At 48.6% G+C, this 22,321-nt stretch overlaps 1 protein-coding gene across 2 annotated transcripts in view; it reads left to right on the top strand.

Moving 5' to 3' along the window:
* The window catches only part of LOC139412967 (pericentrin-like), a 36,773-nt gene extending 16,424 nt beyond the window's left edge, over positions 1-20,349 (top strand). Inside the window, exons 19-59 of one of the 2 annotated variants that reach the window (XM_071159887.1) lie at positions 145-256; positions 356-396; positions 500-634; positions 809-1,082; positions 1,180-1,330; positions 1,537-1,987; positions 2,075-2,272; positions 2,429-2,500; positions 2,596-2,700; positions 2,842-2,994; positions 3,863-4,009; positions 7,415-7,575; positions 7,723-7,892; positions 8,023-8,222; positions 8,393-8,555; positions 8,661-8,954; positions 9,072-9,101; positions 9,509-9,741; positions 9,821-9,937; positions 10,135-10,155; positions 10,545-10,781; positions 10,858-11,040; positions 11,193-11,345; positions 11,457-11,618; positions 11,799-12,707; positions 13,574-13,744; positions 13,840-14,017; positions 14,106-14,434; positions 14,515-14,617; positions 14,724-14,917; positions 14,993-15,199; positions 15,274-15,444; positions 15,593-15,792; positions 15,939-16,818; positions 16,939-17,142; positions 17,312-17,494; positions 17,633-17,859; positions 17,955-18,037; positions 18,141-18,273; positions 18,439-18,572; positions 19,266-20,349. In XM_071159887.1, coding sequence (XP_071015988.1) covers positions 145-256; positions 356-396; positions 500-634; positions 809-1,082; positions 1,180-1,330; positions 1,537-1,987; positions 2,075-2,272; positions 2,429-2,500; positions 2,596-2,700; positions 2,842-2,994; positions 3,863-4,009; positions 7,415-7,575; positions 7,723-7,892; positions 8,023-8,222; positions 8,393-8,555; positions 8,661-8,954; positions 9,072-9,101; positions 9,509-9,741; positions 9,821-9,937; positions 10,135-10,155; positions 10,545-10,781; positions 10,858-11,040; positions 11,193-11,345; positions 11,457-11,618; positions 11,799-12,707; positions 13,574-13,744; positions 13,840-14,017; positions 14,106-14,434; positions 14,515-14,617; positions 14,724-14,917; positions 14,993-15,199; positions 15,274-15,444; positions 15,593-15,792; positions 15,939-16,818; positions 16,939-17,142; positions 17,312-17,494; positions 17,633-17,859; positions 17,955-18,037; positions 18,141-18,273; positions 18,439-18,572; positions 19,266-19,309 — 8,313 coding nt within the window. In that variant the 3' untranslated portion in view covers positions 19,310-20,349. The remainder of the gene's footprint in view (positions 1-144; positions 257-355; positions 397-499; positions 635-808; positions 1,083-1,179; positions 1,331-1,536; positions 1,988-2,074; positions 2,273-2,428; positions 2,501-2,595; positions 2,701-2,841; positions 2,995-3,862; positions 4,010-7,414; positions 7,576-7,722; positions 7,893-8,022; positions 8,223-8,392; positions 8,556-8,660; positions 8,955-9,071; positions 9,102-9,508; positions 9,742-9,820; positions 9,938-10,134; positions 10,156-10,544; positions 10,782-10,857; positions 11,041-11,192; positions 11,346-11,456; positions 11,619-11,798; positions 12,708-13,573; positions 13,745-13,839; positions 14,018-14,105; positions 14,435-14,514; positions 14,618-14,723; positions 14,918-14,992; positions 15,200-15,273; positions 15,445-15,592; positions 15,793-15,938; positions 16,819-16,938; positions 17,143-17,311; positions 17,495-17,632; positions 17,860-17,954; positions 18,038-18,140; positions 18,274-18,438; positions 18,573-19,265) is intronic. The other variant, XM_071159888.1, reaches the window with a different exon arrangement.
* The last annotated feature ends 1,972 nt before the right edge of the window (positions 20,350-22,321 follow it).

Below are 22,321 nucleotides of genomic sequence, written 5' to 3'. Positions count from 1 at the left end.
CTACATTTTCCTAACAGAAACCTACATTTTCCATAGGAAAATGTAGCGCCGGACATTTGCCGGACCAATATGCAGGAGCAGTCTCGCCTATGAGCCAGCATGATCAGGCCTTGTCTTTCCTTCACTATTTTGTTTTCTCTCTAGGTGCGCTCAGACCTGACTGATCGTTACTATGGCGACCTGCAGGAGCTGAAGACTCGCCACGCCCTCGAGATGGAACAACTCCGCGCTAGACTGTCAGACAGCCATGTCAGAGGTATACGGACTCTCTTTCTCACACACACATTGGAATATTCTTCAACATAAAAAAATATTTTCTCTTTCCCTCAATTTATCATTTTCCTCTTCCACACAGAGCTGACGAGGGTGCGTCTGGAGGCTGCCAGACAGGTGGAGGTAAGAATGAGCATAGTGAATGAATTAGATTCTGTAAATCGAAGTGAGTCAAAGTTCTGTTAAGTTTCCAGTGGGAGTGGGTTTGCTAATGTGATGTGAACAGGTGGAGGTGGAGCATAGGATGTGGTGTCACTCTGAGGAGCTGCAGACCAGAACGACCATGATCCAGAACTTGGAGACACGACTGGCTGCCCTGGCAGACACACACAACATGGAGCTACGCTCACACACTATGAAGGTACACTCACACATACACTGAAAATACACACACACACACACACACACACACATGGAGAAACACAAACTCACAGCAAGTACATACATACATAATTGTGTGAGTATGTGTGACAACGTAATGAGTGTTGCCACGTGTTGACCCGGAATGACCGTATGTTGACCCGGATGTTTTTAGCTGAAGCAGAGCTTTGCTGAGGAGCTGGGTGTGAAACTAGCAGAGGAACATAAGGAGGAGAGGGAGCGAGTGATGGAGGAGATGACCCTGAGGAGAGCGGAGGAGGTGCAGAGGCTCAGACAGGAGCTCCAGGAGGAGGGGGAGGCACGGGTCTCTGCCCTGAGAGAAGCGCTGGAGAGAGGGATGGCGGAGGAAAGGAGCGCTCTGGAGAAAGGGATTGAGGAGGCGAGAGCGGCGCTCAGGAGTCTACAAGCCTCACTGGACAACGACCTGAGTAAGTACATGAAAAGGTTTCATGTAGTTCAACCTCCCTTACTTTACTGTCACTTCTGCATGGTCTTTGCCCTTCGTCTCACATGTCTCTCCCCCAGACCCCCAGGCGGTGGCAGTGAGACAGAGACTAGAGGCCCAGTACGAAGCTGAGCTGACCAGAGCCAAGTCCACCATGGCTGCTGAGGTCAAGGAGCTGACTGCTCTGCTTCAGGTGCAGGGAGACCAGAGGCTATGCCAAGCCCAGGACAGGTGAGACGTGGCTGGGGTAAAACACCCAGAGAGACTAGGGGGGTCTGGAGGTTAATACAGTGCGTTTCATGTAATACCAGAGATTCTCACTAGCTAGTGAACGTTTGCCCCATAGTAAACGAATGCATTCACAGAGCAAGTCAACTCTCTGTATCTGTCCTTTCATCTTGAAATGAATCTGGCTGACCTGTTCTGCATGTGTGTAGGTTCCAGGAGGAGAGGGAGGAGTTGGAGCAGCGTCTGGCCCAGCAGGGTGAGGTTTCTCTGGGTGAGCTGAGGGAGGAACACATGGCCGCCATGGAACTCCTGAAAACCACGCTACTGACCAACCACACGAAGGACATGGACACGCTACGAACCAATCACAAAGCAGAACTGGACTCCTTGTTGGCCAATCACAAGGCTGATCTCAAAGCAATGGCAACGGAGATCGCAACAAAACACGAGGAGCTTGTTGTCTTGGAAACCAGCCTAGAATCAAAACGCAAGTCCGAGCTCGATCGCCTGGAGGCAGTCCTACAGGAAACCAATCAGGCTCAGCTAGCGGCACAGGAGGCAGAGTTAGAACACCGGCATCAGGAAGAGAGGGAGGAGCTGGAGAAGAGGATGCTGGGTAATATGGACACACTGGAGACCACGTACCTGAGGGAGATCCAGGTGAGAACATACACACACTCTTTTAAATCTTGTATATCTATATTCTACATTTCACATCTATTTTATCTTAATGTTCTCATATCTCAGACTCTGCGTGATCAGAAGTCTGCTCTTGAGGCGGAGCATAAGCAGGAAGTGGAGCGTGAAATGTCAAGGCTTAACCAGGAAGTGGAGCGTGATGGGTTGGAGCAGCAGTCTGTCAGGGAGGAGCTGAGGAAGGAGCTGGCTCAGCTTCACATGGAGAAGTTTAGCGCCATGGCAACGGAGCTCAGCCACACCCACCAGGTGAGATAACAGTGGTCATTTGAAGTCAAGAAAATATGCAAATTCGCCACAGTAAAAAAAAAAAAAAAAAAAAAAAAAAAAAAAAAAATCTGTTTTGTATATTCATGAGACAATTCTGATGTTCTCTCGTTCTTGCTCGATCTCTCGCTCTCTCAGAATGAGTTGACAATCCAGAGAGAGGCCTTAGAAGGTGAACACCACACGGCTCTGGAGGCCCTCAGGAAAAAGGTACTCTTCCCTCCATCTCTTGGCTGGTCTATCCATTAATCTGAGCATCTGTCCATCCATTCAGTTGTGTTTGATCTGGTTGTGTCTGTCTCCAGGTCTTAGAGTTGGCGCAACAGCACTGCACTGCCTTAGAGGAGCTCACGTGCACCTACACCTCAGAGACACAGCAACTCAACACACAGCACCAGCAGCAGCTTCAGGTCTGACACACTTACACACCATCCCAGAACATCCCATTTCCCTTCTCAGTAGTCTTATAAAAGTGAAGGGATTACGCTCTCACTGTGCTTCCACACACTATTAGATGAGGGGTCAATGTGTGTGTGTGTGTGTTTGTGTAGGAGCTAAAGAGTGCGTCTGTGAGAGAGCTACAGGCATGTCGCCGGGAGCTGGAGGTGGAGTCGTCACGGCAACGGCTGCACTTCCTGGAAGAGGTTGAGCTTCTGAAGGCCCAAACAGAGGAGAGACTTGAGCAGAAGACCAGCCAACTGAAGGTGAGAGGAGGAGATATATGGAGAGAGGGAGGGATGACAGGTGGAGGGAGGGTAATGAACTTGCTGTCTGATAGGCTAGAGGAAATATGAATCGTATTGCTTGAAGCCACCAAATCCTTTCATAACTATACAAATACCTAGGGCAGAGGACGACTAAGAGGAAGAGCGAGGGTGGGGAAAACGGCGTGAGGTCTTCATCAGTCTTAAACATTGTAATGAACTATACAGGAACGTATGTAACAGTGGTGGGTGTCTTTTAGGATACATTTGGGTTGAACGCATTCAGTTGTGCATCTGACCTGTTATCCCCTTTCCCTGTCTTGATGTCACAGTAGTCTGCCATCGTGCTCTTTGTGTCGATCACTGAGAGAAACTGAATTCAGACAGATTACATTATATAATGGGGCTGGATTTTGGAGGTCTGTCTCTCTCTTTCTGTGTGTGTGTGCGCGCGTGTGTGTGTACACCCCAGCAAGACTAGGGTTAGCCCATGCCTGGCCAGTGTCCCATGAGATTTACACAACCATCATAATCCTTTCTTCATATAGGACAGTGTGTTTTTCGCATCAGTATTTCTGTGGGTGTGTGTTGCTGCCACGTGAACAGTGGCTAAATGGGATGGATTTGAGCCTTTGATCCTCTGATGCAGAAGGTTTTATTTTGTGCACTTAACAAAAAAAATGCATTTGAGCTGAGCGTTAGCTAGCAGTCTGTTAGTCAGTCAGTCTGAATCAGCTTGTGAGTTTTTGGTTGTCGGGAGAGCTCTTTGAGCTGTTACCCAATAACCTTGGCGTGAGTTTTAGAACAAGTTCTAGAACAGAAGTGCTGGCAGTTTGGACAGCATTACCAGCATCTCTTTCCTCTGAAGGCGGAGTTTGAGGAGCAGAAGGAGGCGGAGCTAGCAGAACAGAGGCAGAGCTTCAGTTCTGAGCACGAGCAGAAGGAACAAAGCTACGCCGACAAGATGAGCCAGCTCACTGCACAACTGCTACAGCTGGACACTGTGGTGTCACAGGTAACCCACACCACACACACTGGAGTAATTGAGCGTGCCCAATATGACTGGAGCGCCGAGCGAGATTCCCAACGGCTGGAGAGTCGGCCTTCTTGCCCGCTCCAATTTCACTCCAGTAGCACTTACTTCAGGAGCTCAGGGCATGCCGGCCCAGCATGCACTTGTAGTCTACTTGAGTGCTGCTATAGCCCCTTGCTTTAGCTACTGTCTGTTTGCTGAATATTTTCATAAAGAAACTGATAAAACACACAGGTGCAAAATCGAGGTGACTTCCAAAGTTGAAGAGCAATAGAGATGATGTAACGTTAGTGTCCACAACTAAAGAGTCATTGTAGAACCTGAGAAAGCATGATGGTATACTTACTACGTGCACATGCTAAAATAATAAAGTAGGTGGGTAGATATCGAAATGTCATTGTAGCAACAAAGAAATCTGACCTTTTAAACGTCCCATTAATCATACAATCGACCGTAATTGATTTTGGCCCAACATGCCTGGCATATTCCCAATATATATATTAAGGAGCTTTGTTTTGACTGGGTTATTTTGCGTAAAAACCTTCAGGCCTACCTATATAAAAGTAAAAACAAGCCTGCATCCCCAGAGGATATTCTCTGCTGCTGACCTGCTCTCCAGACACCATCGTATGAGCCTGAAGCCACTGACTGGCCAAACTCAGGTTTCTAAAAATGAAGGCACTAATAAGTCATTTTTATTTAATTTGGCTTTTATTCTATGTAAGTCACAGCCTATATGCACAGTTTTTAGACCATAATGATTTAATACACTTTGTCCCTGCCAGCCTATTGTGCCGCACTAGCAATGTATTTCTTTGTAGGCTATAGCCTTGAAATAATATAAATAATATAGCCTAAATAATTCATTTCCGTTCCTTCAGTCCTTCAGACTCCCTGTCTGTCTCCTGACCTAATTTAGAGTGTTTATATGTTTAACATGACATGTAGCCTATTTGAAATTGAGTGCTTCTTATATTCATTATGTTTATTATAATACTTTTCATTCAAATAATATGGTTTGGATTCAATACTTCAAAACCCAAAGGGTAGGTCCAGGTAGTCACAAAAATAGATGGGTGTTGGTTAAATAGGGATTTTAATGAAGGGAGCAAGAGCTGTTTTTTCCCTGTGAGTGGTAGGAAAGGACATGGTGCACCAGAGTGTTTTTAGTGGTAGGAAAGGACATGGTGCACCAGAGTGTTTTTAGTGGTAGGAAAGGACATGGTGCACCAGAGTGTTTTTAGTGGTAGGAAAGGACATGGTGCACCAGAGTGTTTTTAGTGGTAGGAAAGGACATGGTGCACCAGAGTGTTTTTAGTGGTAGGAAAGGACATGGTGCACCAGAGTGTTTTTAGTGGTAGGAAAGGACATGGTGCACCAGTGTTTTTAGTGGTAGGAAAGGACATGGTGCACCAGAGTGTTTTTAGTGGTAGGAAAGGACATGGTGCACCAGAGTGTTTTTAGTGGTAGGAAAGGACATGGTGCACCAGAGTGTTTTTAGTGGTAGGAAAGGACATGGTGCACCAGAGTGTTTTTAGTGGTAGGAAAGGACATGGTGCACCAGAGTGTTTTTAGTGGTAGGAAAGGACATGGTGCACCAGAGTGTTTTTAGCGGTAGGAAAGGACATGGTGCACCAGAGTGTTTTTAGTGGTAGGAAAGGACATGGTGCACCAGAGTGTTTTTAGTGGTAGGAAAGGACATGGTGCACCAGAGTGTTTTTAGTGGTAGGAAAGGACATGGTGCACCAGTGTTTTTAGTGGTAGGAAAGGACATGGTGCACCAGAGTGTTTTTAGCGGTAGGAAAGGACATGGTGCACCAGAGTGTTTTTAGTGGTAGGAAAGGACATGGTGCACCAGAGTGTTTTTAGTGGTAGGAAAGGACATGGTGCACCAGAGTGTTTTTAGTGGTAGGAAAGGACATGGTGCACCAGAGTGTTTTTAGTGGTAGGAAAGGACATGGTGCACCAGAGTGTTTTTAGTGGTAGGAAAGGACATGGTGCACCAGAGTGTTTTTAGTGGTAGGAAAGGACATGGTGCACCAGAGTGTTTTTAGCGGTAGGAAAGGACATGGTGCACCAGAGTGAGCGACTTGCGGGATTTCCAACCACTCAACCTCCACTCATATACTCTGACACACACACTGTTAGTAGGAAATTAATTCTGTGGGCAAGACCAGACAAGCCCAACTATCACCAGACCGAGGGAGGGGGGCACAAAGGGAGAAAGAGGGGAGAGAAAACAGGAAAATGAGAGAGTATGGGGCAGGAGATAGTGATATATATGTAAGAGTAGAGGAGAAGGAGAGGGAAGAGGATGATTGTGGTGGGAGACTTGCAGGAGGAGAATAAAAAGAGTAGGATGTTGTTTTTCATCACTCTTAATGTCTAGAAACACTCTCACAGCCCAGTGGCTCTCCTAAAGGGATTATCTTCTTCATTAATCTCAATACTAATCCTGTGTGTTTTCTGTCCGGCATGCACACACTCTGCTGGCTGGATGTAAATCTCTAATCTCTCATCATGCATAATGGCATTTCAGTTACATGCACATTTGTCCATTTGTTTATTCAAAAATGATTTTCATTCATCCATCCATTCCACCCATTATGTTCATCATGGCAGAGTTCCCATGCTAACTATGACCGACAGTTCTGCCTCCTATCCAACCTTATTCACAGAGACCATCCGTTCTATGCTAATGCTATTTTAGACCCCCCTACCCCCAGGGGTGTGGGTGTGTTTGTTTCCATAGTGTTTGTTTCCATGGATCAGGTAGTGTGGGGTTTTTGTGCTACAATAACCCCCCCCCCTCCTTAAGGGATATAGGTGGGGGGAACTGTTGCTAAGGCAACTAGTGTTGGTTGTTAGACAGAGGGAGGGAAGGAGGGAGAAAGAGAGGGAAGAAATTGTAAGAGAACGAGCAAGACTGCGGAAGACGTGGCGAGAGGAGCCAAGTTAAAGCTTTGGGAAGGAGAGGTAAAGGGATTCAGAGGGAGAGGGAAGAAATGGGAGGTAAAGGGAGGGAGGGAGTTCAGATTTTGACTCACTCCCACTCAAAGTTGGTGTTGAGGCAGAGAGCTGCTGCCTGCCCGGCTCGCAGGATTACACCATCTTTTGTGTTTGTGTAGCTCTACGTTTTTGTGTGAGTGCTTCCTGGAGGCTAAACAGGCAAATCTCAAACTAATGGTGACTGAAAATGGAGACTGTCCATTTCACTTTCTCTGATTGGGCATTACAAGACACATGGTTTTGCTTTTGGTCCTGTTATGTAAAGGGAGTGTGTTGTTGAATGCAACTGTCGTATCTATGACTGGGAGGACAATTCTTTGATCACACCTCGTGATGACTGGTTTCCTGTCCCTGGTTTCTCTGTTCTCTGGCTCTCAGCTGCGAGCGGAGGTGTGTAGTCTACAGGGGGAGTTGGAGGGGAAGAGGTCAGAGATGGAGACCCTGGATACACTCCTCCAACGGCGAGAACGAGAGAGTCAGGAGGGGGGCAACCTCCTCAACATGCTTACTGAGGACCTACACACTGCCAAGGAGGAGAGGTGAGGCTGTCTGGATGAATGTAGGCCTGGCAATGATCAGCTAGTGTGTAGGCTTCATTTTTTAAATGTTTTATCCTCCAAGTTTAAAAAAAAAATTTAATGGTGGGATTTTGTTGGTTTCATCTCACTTTGACCTGTGACCCCTAGGCAGTCTCTCCAGTCAGCTAATGAGAGGCTGAGGAAGGTTCTGGTTGAGGTGGTTTTGAGCACCATGGCAATGGAGGAGCTAATTGGCCGCCGGGTCAACGCCTGTGTCGGGGTCAAAGGTCATGATCAGGGTGAGAGTCCAGGAGAGGGAACAACCAATCAGGCGACAGGTGGGTGGAATCTAACAACTGGACCTGTGTCCTTGATACATTTATGACAGGAAGTGAACAAGTACACACTTGGGAAGAAAGGACTGATAACTGTGTGTAATACCTGACCGGTCTCCTCTCTCTCCACTAGGTGTCTCTGTAGCAGACATGTCGACCGGTGATCTGGATCTCTCTCAGCGTGTGTGTGAGAGCCTCCTACTGGCAGAGTCCCAAACAAACTCTGGAGGGGAGGAAGCAGCCCTGGGAGAGGAGGCAGCCCTGGGAGCCTGCAGCCAACTACGCCACTCTGTGGACACACTCCTGGAGCTCCTCACACGCGCTAACACACAGGTAAACACACACACACACACTAGCTTGTCGGCATGCAGTGACCGCTTGAGAGGTTAGTGGGGGGTCAACACAACATTCTATGCATTGAATTTGCATGAAGCTCAGCCACTGATCTTTGCGTTCATCTGTCTCTCTGTCGGTCTCTCTCGCTCTCCTTCTGGTCTCTCTAGTTGGAGGAGTCTTGTTCTGTCCATCTGTCTCTAGAGGAGAGATTTTCCCAGGGCCGTTCAGACTCCTCCCAGATACTGCTCCAACACCAGCTCGTATTGGATCAGCTGGACCAGGAAGCGGGGCTAAAGAGCAAGCTCCAGCTGGAGCTCCACAAGGCCGAGGGTCAGTGGAGATACTGTGCGTCTCCATGTGTTTTTAGAATCTTTGTTTGTAAAAAGTGTGATATTCATGTATCTGTGTGTGTATCCTGTTTTTGTGTGTGTGTAGGTCTGTTGGAGGGCTATGTGGCTGAGAAGGCAACTCTGGAAGAATCTCTACAACACAAGGAGGCTCAGGAAGAACGGCTTGTTGAGGAGCTAGAGGGCCTCCGGGCGCAGCTGCACCAAATGGATGGCCTCACGGCGGAGTTGGAGGGCCTCCGGGCGCAGCTGCACCAGAAGGAAGGCCTCACCTCAGAGCTAGAGAACCTCAGGGTGCAGCTGCAGGAGCTCAGCGAGGAGCACAGTCTCCTCCAGCGCCAGAAGGTCCATCTCACCGCCGGACTGGGAGAGAGAGAAAAGGGTGAGGGGAGGGGATAGATGAGAGAGATTGTGGTTTAAGCTTAACTGGGATTGATTATGTTGCGTATGTTTTGTGTACACGTTAAGTCCTATTCTTAGTTGTCTGCTCTCCCTGTAGGGTCCTGTCAGAGTATAGAGGGGGACACAGGTTTGTCGCTCAGAGTCCTGTGTGTTTCTGTGTGTTTTAAAAACTGCCTGTTTCATTACTTAGTCCGAGGTCAGTTGGGGACTTGTGTGTGAGTTGATTTATGCAGTATGGTTTTTAGTGTGGTTGTATTTGTTTGCTATGACTTGTGGTCAATTGTTTCTTTTCTTTTTCTGACCAATTCTATACTTCCCCTTATCTATAGGAAGTGCATGTTTGGAAGGATTGTGTGTGTGTGTCATTGTGGATTTTGTGAACATTTGTGTGCATGTCTGTTCCTAACTGTGTGTGTGTGTGTGTGTGTGTGTGTGTGTGTGTGTGTGTGTGTGTGTGTGTGTGTGTGTGTGTGTGTGTGTGTGTGTGTGTGTGTGTGTGTGTGTGTGTGTGTGTGTGTGTGTGTGTGTGAGAAGGCCTCCTGGTTGAGGCAGATCGTCTGGGCCAGGAGAGGCTGTGTGTGCAGCGGCAGGCGGAGAAAGACCGCAGCTCACTGTCTCTGCGCCTCAGGGCTCTGGAGACCGAGCTAGAGGAACAGGAGAACCAGGGCCTGACGGCGGAGCAGCAGCACAGGGCTCAATCAGAGGACCTCCAGCAGCGCGTCCAGGCCCTCGAGAAACAGCTCAAACACGACAGGCAGTTTATAGACGTAAGTGTCACGCTATGGGGAAATGTATGGATGTGTAACACACTTGCACACACTCAAGTTTATCTCTGTGTGTCTCCAGGAGCAGGCAGTGGAGCGGGAGCATGAGAGAGATGAGTTCCAACAGGAGATCAGAAGTCTGGAGGCTCAGCTCAGACAGCCAGCCAGACACTCTGCTGGGACCAGCAAGGGCCAGCGGGTAAGATACACACACACACACACACACACACACACTCGCGCATCCTTACCTTAGTGTATTGGCATGTGTTAAGTCTTTAATACTGTAGTGTTTAGTCAAGACAATATCTGATGTTGTCATTATAGATATTGAATGGACCTGAATGGACCTGTTGCTGACTGTTTGTGTTTTGTGTTTTATTTCATGGAATGCTCTAGATTGAGGACTTGGTTCTGCAGGTGTGGAATCTCACCAGTGACTCCTATAGCTACACCTCGACTCTTCTGCATGCCCCCACCGTGTGTGTGTGTGTGTGTGTGTGTGTGTGTGTTGTGATAACACCTGCGTGATTAACTTACATAATCATTGAAGATACATCTGCCGTTAGTGCCGCTCCGTCGCTCTCCTTTTCATCTCTCCATCTCGCTCGATCATCCTCCTCTCCTCTCCCTTCCATCCCTCTGTGCTGTGTGTTGCTGCTCAGTCGCATGGCTTCAGTTGTTGTCGTGGCTGCAGACCCGGAATGGCTTTAGTAAACCCGTCGTACATCTTAACATGGGAAACCCCATAGTGACCCGGCAACTGGAGCCCTCAGAACCAACATTCCTCCCCTGTGTTTCTTTCTCAGGTGGAGAGCCTTCAAGCTCTCATCAGGGACAAGACAGAAGACCACACCTGCCTGCTGGCAGCCAATCAACAGGTCCAGCTCGAGGTTGCTGAGCGCAATGAGGAGATTGACAAGCTGGCTGGGCGAATTAGGGAGCTGGAACAGGCGTTGCTGAGCAGCTCCGAGAGCAGCAGAGCTGTCAGTCAACTGGAGCAGGAGCTGCACAGAGCTCGGCAGAGAGAAGAGGAGCTCACACAGGTAACTCTCTCACTCACTCACTCTCACACACACACACACCTTCACACACACACTAAATGACTCTCTCTCCCTCCAGGATAAGGAGTCATTGCAGCAGCAGCAGTTGTCAAATCGTCTCCAGATTTCAGCGCTGCAGTCTAAACTGGACGAGACCCGTCACCGTTACCGTGACAACAACGCTAGCACCCCTGACCCCATCCAGCTTCTACGAGACACGTTGGACACCGCACAGCAAGACCTGCAGGACAAGGAGCAACAGGTGTGTGTTTCCAACCGCAACACCTGCTTTAGTGAAAGGCCTAACAGAGCTTAACTGCTTCCTGCTGCTAGTGTATCGAGATCTTTGGCCAGAGAATTAGTTTGCTTGGTTGGATTAATTTGTTAACGTATGTGTGTGTGTGTGTGTTCTAGGTGTGTGTGTTGGCTGGTCAAATGGAGGAGACTCAGAGAGACCTGACCATAAAAGAGGCGGAGTTAAAACACCTCACTCTCCAGCTGGAGCTCCTGACCAATCAGAACACGGATACCATCACCCAGCTTCACGACCAAGTCGCTTCTCTCAAAGTGGGTCTGCTACAGTTTTCAGTCATGCTAGTACTTGTTAGTCCTCTCTAATGCCAACAATGATTGTCCTACTGTGTTCTAAATCTCCCCCCTGTGTCTTTCTCTGTTTAGGAGACAGTTTCAGCCCTTACCTTTCGCCTGGAGGAGAGGGAGATAGGAGAGGAGGAGAGTCTCCCATCTGCTCTGTTAGAGGAGAAGAATGACGAGATAGACCACCTGACCCAGGAGATACACAAGCTAGAACTGGAGCTGGAGACAGCCAGGGACATCACGGTACACAGACACCCACCCATACACACACACACCTCCATAATCCAGCCCCGTTATATAATGACATAATCTTTCAGAATTCAAACTACTGTGACCTCAATGTAGTATACACTACACACACACACACAATGGAACTCATTATTTTTGCCTGAACTGGAAGCCATTCTCCCGGTCTCTCTACAGGCCTTCCAGACAGAACTTGAAGACGTCCGCTCCCAGGTGGAGCATCTCCGCTGTGACATCATCAGGGTGCGTCAGGACAAGCAGGAAGAGGAGGAGCGGCTTCACGAGGTCATCAGCACGCTACAGGCCGAGCTAAACACCCTTTGCCCCGCCTACCACGAGGTCAGCGACCTATCACAAGAGGGCGACAGTGTTAACCCTTCGCCTGCTCCCAGCCCGGAACCTGCCAAGTACCCCCAACCAGAGAGAGGAGGAGCGAGAGGAGGTGAGGGCGACAGTCTCAAGCAGGAGATGCGTCTCCTCCATTCCTCCTCTTCCCGTTCTCTTCGTTCCCGTGTGGAGGCCCTGCAGGGGCAGCTGGAGGTGACGGTGGGAGAGAAGGAGGCGATGGAGAGACTGCTGCTCTCTCAGGAGGAAGAGTACAGAGGACAGGGGGAGGAGATGGGGAAGAGGCTCAGGGAAGAGAGGGAGAGGGGGGAAGAGGTAAAGAGAGAACTCAATCTAAAAGAGGCAGAGCTTGAAGAGGTGAGAGCCAGGATAGAAGGGCTGGAGGAGGAGAGGGATGCAGCTGTGGAGGAGAGCGGTCGCTGGCAGGCTCTTGCCCAGGAGACAAACTCCCTGCGAGGGGAGAAAACTCGGCTAGACTCCCTGGTCCTGGAGCTAAAATCAAGGGTTGAAGAGCGGGAGAAGGAGACTGAAGCCCTGCTACAGACCGTGGTGGCTGTCGAGACGGCGAAGGCAGAACTTTCGTCAGAACGCGAGGCCCTGCGGAAGAGGGAGTGCCGACTCCAAGAGGAAATAGAACGCCTCCAGCAGGAAGTGACCTCTCAGAGGGCCTGCCTCCAGGAAGTCAGCCATCAGCTAGAGGAGAGGCGAGCCAACCAGGAGGAGGCTCAGAAAGAAGTGCTGGTAAGTGGCGGAAGTGTCGGGCCAATCAGATTGACTCAACATGTGGCATCAATTTAAACACATTTCTTTCTAGCCATGTAGGAGCGGTGATATCTTCAGTAGTATTAGTTATTTGCAGATTTAGTTGGTAGATTGACACAGAAAATATAAGTTGTCTGCTTTGAAAGCCTGCCTTTGATGTTTTCATTCAAACTTGAGTAATCCATTCCATTTAGCCTCTCTAAGCCTAACTTGCAACACTAAGTAACTTTCACTATTTAGGTATTTTGCGGTGTGAGCTCCCTCTACCACAGCTGGCTATGGTTAGAGGGAGAGAGTGAACGAGAGATTGAGTCTTCGGAGAAAAAGCATCTGCTAAATGGTATATTTATAGCGGGGGAGAGACTAAGAAATGGTGTAAGAGAGAGAGCGAAACTATGAGATGTTGATGTGTTGGCACCCAACAGAAGAGTGTTACTCACAGAGGAAGTGACCTCATCAGAAAGAGGAAGTCAGGAGTGGTCAGAAAACAGTTCCGTGTTGTGAAGTTCTTGCACACTGGCATTTATTTACTTTCTTTCTGAACATGGAGTATAGTTTTCTTGCCATGTGTTCTGGAATTGGAGTTTCCAAGTACTATTTTAAACACTCTTGGTGAACAGTTTGCTATAGATTTGTGTTTGGGGAAAATAATGATGGTGTTGAGTAGAGTTACTCGCTCAGTGTTATGCACTGTATTTTCAGTGTGGGTAGGAAGGGTAAGGGATTTGTGTTGGTGTGAGTTTTGCACATGTTTCTTGTGTAGTCTTTTCAAGGTTTTTAATGCGGTTCTTGAATGAATCAAAGCCCTGATGATGATGCTGATGATGAAGGCTGTTCTCTTACAGACATGTGCTGAGGAGACTCTGGCGAAGGCTGACACTGCCCTGAGACAGAGGGAGGAGGAGCTACAGAGACTAGGGGCGGAGCATCAAGCCCTGGGGGCAGAGTTAGCAGCTGTGAAGGAGGGTCTTTGCTCCAGCACAGAGAGAGCTGAGAAACTACTGGAGGAGGGACAGGTACGGACAGGCGTGTGCATTTAAACTCAACGTTTTTCTGAAAGGACTGTAAATAACACTGTATTCTCTGATTATTTCACTCACCTGTCAATCAGACCAAAGACCGGGCCTTGGCTGACCTGGAAACCAATAACCAGCATCTGAAGGCGGAGCTCCGGGGCCTACAGGAAGACCTGGCCGTGCAGGAAGAGGAGCTGGCCTATCAGCAAGGAGAACTGCTGCAGCTCAGACAGACCTGCAACCCGCACAGCAGACAGACACACTCATTGAAGGGTGAGTACACATTCAAGCTGCTACACAGACAATGGTGTTTCTCTGAGTGCAGAGCTGTTGGATGACCGTGATCATCTTCCTCCTCCAGACGTCACGCCCAGAGGATTCCAGGACGGTGTGTCTCGCAATGGGTCCCTGAGTTCTCCTGAGGTTCTCCGTCGACTGGACTGTTCTGAGGAGAGAACCAGAGAGGACAGGTTCCACCCCTCTGTTCTCCACGGTTCTAGACTGTCTGACCTCAGTGCTTTAAACAGCACAGGCCTGGAGCTCCAGGCTAAAGCCTCCCCCAGGGGACGGCAAGACCAGCCCTGTCCAGGGACAATCAGCCCAGAGCTGGGCACACACAGCACCCACTCCCCTGGGTCCATCTCTGCCTCAGATAACCTCTCCATGTTGGACTCAATGGACGCTGACAAGGTGGGTGGAAAAAGGGTTGAGAAAGTGTCCACATACACCACACAAACACACACACAAATTAAACCTCTCTCACCTGTCAGGTGCATGAGCTGGAAGCCCTGGACCTGACGGCCCCTCCCTCATCTCTTGGCTCCGCCTCTCCTCTGTCTGCAACGGAGTGGGCCAGTGATGGATATGGCAGCAGTAAGTCTGTTTGTCTGTCATTTTGTTGGTCTTGTCTGTCTGTCTGTGCTCATTTGTCTAACCTCTCTCCCTTCTCTCGCTCTCTGTCTCTCTGTCTGTCGTGTAGATGTCAGTTCAGAGCTCGGTGTAAGACTCAAGGTAGAGTTGGAGCAGACAGAGAGGCTGGATGCTCAGTTCTTGGAGTACCTGCGTTGTCGAGGCATGAACCCCGCAACCAACACACGCACAGACAACACACGCACAGACAGCGCCGCCGGGAGTATGAGCTACAGCGACGAACTGTTGTCTCCTGAACTACAGGTATGAACACAAAAACACACACACACCTTAAATGTTACAAATGAACCCTATAGCAAACTATGTGTGTGTTTCCAGGGTCTGTTGAAGAGAGTGTACCAGGAGAGCTGCAGGGTTCTCGCCCTCTCCCAGTGTAACGCCCCCTCTAACCACCTCTCATTGGACCAGACGATCTGTCAGTTAGACTCGAAAGCTCCTCCAATGTGTTGGGAGCAGGAGAAGAGGGCGTTACAGGAAACTGTCATCGCTCTGAGAGAACTGCTCTGTCGGATGGCACAAAGACCGGTGAGTCTGTGTGTGTGAGATCTGTGCTTAACTTCTGCATGTGTGCATACTGACCCTCCTGTGTGTTTTAACAGGAGAACTCTGTGGATGCTGGTTGGAGCAGAGGGCTGCAGGCTGCAGTAAGGGGTGTGTTTGACTGTGAGAGGGCAGGGCTTCGCTCTGAGCTGCAGGCTTTTCTCTCCTCCCACCCTGAGATAGACTCCACCCACCTCCTCAGTCAGCTGGAAACACTGCTTCAGAGACAGGTGTGTGTTTGCGTGAGCGTGTTTGGAGCGGTCTCCACTAAGGAAGTCCTGTATACTGTAAAAACAATAGGAATACAAAAAAACCTGCATTGTATCTGCTTAATTGAGGGTGAAACAAAATATATCTCGCTTTCCCTCATCTCTCCAGGAGGAGCAGCAGCGTGTTGTGGTGGAGCGTCTGCTCTCTGCAGACAGACACGCTCTGCAGCTGCAGCACTCTCAGTGGGAGGAGTCATCTAAAGGGGAGGTGTTATCCAGGCTGAGGGCGGAACTAGAGGAGAACAGAGAACGACTTAACTCCTCCCACAGCACCCAGCAGGAACTACAAAACGAGATCCGCAATCTCCGGTATACATACACACATACATTATTGAATGCACACACACACACACACACACACACACACACACACACACACACACACACACACACACACACACACACACACACACACACACACGTAAATAAATACTGATGTGTGTGTCCTCTCCCAGTCTGTGTATAGAGGACAGTGAGGAGGCTGTACGGAGGGAGGAGACCAGAGTCCAGGAGCTACAGCAGGAGCTGTACCAGGAGAGAACTCACACACACCTCCGGGAGAAGGAAGAGGAGCAGCAGAGATCAGAGGTCGTGACCCTGAGGGGTCAGCTGGACCAGGAGAGGACGACCTCTTGTAACCTCCGACAGGAACTCCAGATAGAACTCTCCCGCGGCCACCTCCTCCAATCACAGCTTGACACACGTCTAACCGATGCCCATAAGGAGCTGGAGGAGGAGTGCGCCCGTTCCGCCCGGCAACTCGACACTTTCCAGTCACAGGAAAAGAGTCGGCTGGAACACTTCCTGAAAGAAGCTGAGTCCCGTCTAGCCGACGCCCACATGAAGAAACTGGAGGAGGAACGTGAGCGCTCCGCCCGGTGTCTCGATGACATCACACGCAGACAAGAAGAGGACGCGTCCAGAGACAGGAAGTTCATCTCGGAGCTCCGCTCTCAGCTGGAGCAGGAGAGGAGGCAGGGGGAGGAGCTAGCCACCGTGACAGACGGGCTGAGGGCGGAACTTCTGCAGAACCGGAGGAGAGTAGAGGAGGAAGAGAGGAAGAGGAGAGCGGAGGCACAGAGAGATCAGGATGCTGCAGCCCGCCTCCGAGTTACTATGGAGACACTCAAGGAGCAGCAGCAGGAGGCTAGTCGAGCATTGGAGACGGAGAGAGAGCGTTCTGGTCGCTTAGGGGCGGAGCTCAACGTGCTGAGGGAGAGGCTTCGATCGGTCAATGACAAGGAGAGGGAGCGGGAGGAACAGAGGGAGAGGAGGAAGGAGAGACAGGAGCAGACGGAGCGAGAGAAGCGACACGAGAGGACCAGCAACAAACTGGTGAGATTTACACACAACATTTTAGCATTGCCTGTCTGACTTGTAATACAACAGTGTCTCAGCCACTTGTATGCCATCTTTTTCTTGTTTACTTTCCTGTTTTCTCTTCCCTCTCTGCAGTGTGAATTGGAGTTATTGCGGCAGCAGGACCAGCAGAGGATGAGACATCTCCAGCAGACTCTGGCTGAGCTAGAGAGGGAGGAGAGAGAGATGGCCACAGAGAGACTGTCCAACCGACACCAGTACAACTCCAGCCCACTCCAACCCAAGAATAACACCTCGACTGGACCAGACCAGAACAGCACAACCCAATACAACCACCAGGTACCAGAAATGGCTGATCACAGCTAGGCCCATGCATAGCAACATGAAGCACTGGGAGATGAGCTAGACTGCAGTGTTTTAAATGTATTTATGGTGTTTGGGGGGGATTTGCGACTACAACAGATTAGTTTGATAAGGACCATGATAACCAATTTCTCTCTCCCTGCAGTCTTCCTCTTCTTCCTCTGCGCTGGGGGAGAGGTTGTCGAGGGAGAACTCTGACCTGTCGGCCCGCGTGAAGGAGCTGAGTCAGGAGACGGTTAACCTGAAACACACCCTGTCCTGTCTGGAACGACATCTACGACAGGCAGAGACTGAGAACCGGCCCAGCACTGACCTCAGCAACAGCAAGGTGAGCCACACGGGCAAACTAACAGACTGACTCACGCACACACGACCTCTGGGCTGAATGTCCCCATGGATCGTCTGGTGTGAAGTCCCTTGTCTTGACATCCCTTTAACCCTGTTTGTGTGTCTGTCCCTCCTCTAGTTCCAGCGACTGTATGAGCGCTATCTACGGGCTGAGAGCTTTAGGAAGTCTCTGGTCTACCAGAAGCGCTACCTCCTGCTGCTGCTGGGTGGCTTTCAGGACTGTGAACAGGCAACTCTCTGTCTTATCGCTCGGATGGGGGCGCACCCCTCGCCCCCCCACGCCCACACACACTCTCCCCTCTCGCGCTTCAGAGCTGCAGTACGAGCTGTCATCGCCATCTCACGGTGGGTTGGGTTGGTCGTGTGTGTGGGTGGGTGTTATATAGAGCTATGGGTCATTGTGTTATGCATGTTAACCCTTCCCTGTCCTTCTCCTCCAGACTGAAGTTCCTGACCAGGAAGTGGCAGAGAGTCGTCAGGAGAGGAGTTACAACTACTGTCACTGTCAACGGACACAGCACAGGTGCGTGTGAGAGAAATCCAGAGCGATGAAGATAGGACTACCAGCGTCACACAGGCAAGGTACATCGACAGTTCAGTGTGTAACCTTTCTATTTCTCTCTCAGCTTCCAGGACTGAGGTTTTGAGGCAGCAGCAACCACTGGCCAATCACAACTCCTCTCCACCTACTAGAGACAGCAGCCCCACCCGTAAGGGTGTGGTCTCACCAATGAAATCACCCTTCAGGCTCCACAACCGGTACTGCTCCTTTCATAGTAAACATCCATTAATGTGAGGGGGAAACTCTAACGACATACCTTGAGATTTAATTTCTTTCCTTTTCTCTCTTCCTCTTCTCCCCCCTCTTTCTCTCCCCTGTCTCATTCTCTCCCCTCTTATTCTGTCCACTCTTATCCCCCCTAGAGTGTATTCCAACCCGGTCCTGTCCTCTGAGCCTGCTTCGTCCAGTGTTCTGTCCCAGGATGCCGAGCGATCTCTGACAGACTACATCCACCACCTGGAGAACGTACAGCAACGCCTGGGGGCTGCACATCCAGGTACAAATGCACACTGGTTGCACTTACTGTTTGAGCACACACTCACTGAATGAGATGGGGAAGATCAGAGGTGACAGAGAGAAAGAGGGGCTTTAGCTTGGCGATGGCATCGTACCACGGCAAGTCCACTACCCACAATCGCCTGGGTTAGGGGACGGCATTGTTACCATGCACATACTTCCTCTCTGATTGATCAGTTTGTCAATCTCACCACCTCCAATCCCATCTCCTGACCCAGTTAGCAGGGCTTACTTAGCCCCACCTCCAAGTTCCCCTGATATGATTGGCTATTGGCAGCGGTGGCTGCAAAAGAACAGGACATGGCTGTACCTCAGCTGTCTGTCCCCCATCTACCGGTACGGCCCAGGTGAGGACCTAACTACAAGTACCGGAATACACTGCTTCGTTACCATCTCCCCACATCACCCTCACCGTATTGAGCAAACTACAAGTACAAACTACAAGTACCAGGATGTACATCTCAGGGTAGGGCACAATCTGGTGTAAGCAGGCACACGTGGGTAGTCACTACATAACCATTCAATGGACCATTGTCCATTTTAGAATGGCTTTCTTCTGTACTGGGGGTGTTTTTCCACAGACACCTGGGTGTTCATATGTTTGTGTGTGTGAGAGAGCGAGAGATTGTGTGTTGCCCTTATCTGGTTCTGACACATTTTCTCTCTCCTCCAGACTCTCCATCTCTTCTCTCCTACCACAAGAAGTCTGACCGCTGAAGGAAGGAAGGAATGAAGCCGTGTATGAATGCCTCCTTTCAATCCAACATCCTTATGATCCATATTTGTGTTTAAATATACAATGGAATGTATTTGTCTAATATCTGATTTAGAAAGTTAGAATTTAAGACATTAAATTATTTTTTTATAGGAAAAAAAATTCTACACATTTCTGTTGGCCTTCCGAGTAACTCCCTAAGAGGTCTTCTCACCCGAATGCATGTGTTTTTGAAAGTATTAGATCGCTATTTTTCTACCTGAGTTTTATACATGTTTGTATCTCTGATTCTGTATATATGTTCTTGGTTATTAATATTTGATAAAGTTTCACACTGGAATTCCGATCTATAGATCAAAGCTGGTGGACATGTTTTGTCAATGTTTTTTTTATCGATCACCATTTCTACAAAATAAATATTTTAATTGTGTGATTACTTACCTTGCGCATGTTTTAAAGGCAGGGCCGAAAATAGGCAGGGTCAGACATGCACAGACTTACATCAATACTTACAGTATTGTTAGATTGTGTGTTGATCAAAAACTGATGGTGGCACAAACACCCCTCCATTTTACTTAGTTAATCATTCAGTAACGCTGGTGATTAGTTCTGGGGCGCTTTGGACGCCCATGTATTTACCATCTCAAAATGTGTCCGGCAAGAAAAATAGTAACTACTAAGTAGGCCAGTTCTTTTAGAACGGTCATTCCAGTCCAGTGTCATTTGACAACAGTTTTACAGAAGGGGGAAACCAGTCTTTGGTAGTTATGTCTTCAGTTACACTGCAGATCATGACAGTTCACATAGGGGTCAAATCACTGAAATGCCATGTACTGGTGCTCTGGTAATTATAAATTAAACCATTTCTATACTTTTTTTGAATGTGTTATATCAGCAACAATTTCAGCTGGTTCATCTGGGGCTTTAAATCACTGAGATGCCCATTAAATGATGTAATCATTTGGGGCATACATATATACATGCCACATGTAAAGTGTTGGTCCCATGTTTCATGAATAAAAGATCCCAGAAATGTTCCATACACAGTGTATTTTTCCTGAATTCAGTGCACAAATATGTGTACATCCCTGTTAGTGAGCATTTCTCCTTTGCCAAGATAGTCCATCCACATGACAGGGGTGACACTAGTGCACCTTGTGCTTAGGAAAATAAAAGGCCACTCTAAAATTAGCAGTTTTGAAACAAACTGCCACAGATGTCTCAAGTTTTGATGGAGCGTGCAGTTGGCATGCTGACTGCAGGAATGTCCACCAGCTCTGTTGCCAGAGAACTGAAAATTAACATAAGCCTCCAATTTGGCAGTGGGTCCAACCGACCTCACAACCGCAGAACACGTGTAACCATACCAGCCCAGGACCCCCACATCAGGCTTCTTCACCTACGGTCTGAGGTCAGCCACCTGGACAGCTGATGAAACTGGGTTTGCACAACCAAACAATTTCTGCACAAACTGTTAAGAGACCGTCTAAGGGAAGCTCATCTGTGTGCTCGTCCTCCTCACCAGGGTCTTGAACTGACTGCAGTTCAGCGTTGTACCCGATTTCAGTGGGCAAATACTCAACTTCAAAGGCCACTAGCACGTTGGAGAAGTGTGCTATTCACACATGAATCCCGGTTTCAACTGTACCGAGTAGATGGCAGACAGTGTGTATATGGTGTTGTGTGGGCGAGCAGTTTGCAGATGTCAACATTGTGAACAGAGTGCCCCATGGTGGCGGTGAGGTTATGGTATGGGCAGACATAAGCTACAGACAATAAACACAATTGCATTTTATGTTGTCAATTTGAATGACCCATTGTCGTGCCATTCATCTGCCGCAATCCTAACCTTTCAGCATTATAATGCACTGGCCCATGCCGCAAGGATCTGTACACAATTCCTGGAAAATGTCCCAGTTCTTCCATGGCCTGCATACTTACTAGACATGTCACCCATTGAGCATGTTTGGAATGCTCTGGATCGACGTGTACAACAGCGTGTTCTAGTTCCAGCCAATATCCAGCAACTTGCAATGCCATTGAAGAGGAGTGGGACAAGATTCCACATGCCATAATCAACAGCCTGATCAACTCTATGTGAAGAAGAGTTGCATGAGGCAAATGGTGGTTGCACCTGATACTGACTGGTTTTTTGATCCACTCCCCTACCGTTTTTTAAGGTATCTGTGACCAACAGATGAATATCTGTATTCCCAGTCATGTGAAATCCACAGATGAGGGCCTAATGAATATATTTCAATTGACTGGTTTCCTTATATGAACAGTAACTTGGTAAAATCTTTTGAAAGTGTTGCATGTTGCGTTTATATTTTTGTTCAGTGTGTGATTTCTTTCTTTCACCATATCTTGAGAAAATGCCAATGTGTTATCTTCGACACTGTTTTGCTAGCAGACAGTGTTTAAACCACATCAAATATGGTTCCAAAACGTACTGAAGTATTCTCAGAAACGTGTTTCATCAGCTTTTAATTTTCTTAAACCCGGTCAAATTGATGCCATTGGGAGACTTTGCACAGGACCAACCATTCCCCCCCTTGTTTTGTTATTGTGTTCTCCTCGTGTTCCTAAACAAAACCCGCCCACTTCGGCAACAAGCTGAAAATCGTGTTCTGTCCTCTTGAAACGACCGGAGATGCAAGCCACGGATGCGCGTCCGAGGGCCTCAGAGGCGGAGCAACCATATTTCGATCCCCGGCCGCGGCATACAAAGCGCCACACGACATGCAGGCCGATCTAGGCAACAATCGTTAAATAGTTGAGGTCCAACCAATAGGCTTCTTAAATTGTACATACAATTTATATACTAATTTCTATCCAAAGTTAGCATCATCTGTATCAGTTCATTCTATCCAGAACTTGAATTCGAGATGAGGAACCATATTATAAATGGTGTTAATCCTTTTGTTTTTCGGGGCTGTCTCAAACATTCCTGGGGAGAATTTAGCTTGAGTATCCAGTGTCACTTCCGACACTGCTTCGAGTGTTTTAGATAC

Source organism: Oncorhynchus clarkii, chromosome 7 (genome assembly GCF_045791955.1).
Source record: "Oncorhynchus clarkii lewisi isolate Uvic-CL-2024 chromosome 7, UVic_Ocla_1.0, whole genome shotgun sequence".
Lineage (NCBI taxonomy): Eukaryota > Metazoa > Chordata > Actinopteri > Salmoniformes > Salmonidae > Oncorhynchus > Oncorhynchus clarkii.
The sequence above is the reverse complement of the archived record's forward strand: the minus strand, read 5'-3'. Positions and strand labels throughout refer to the sequence as shown.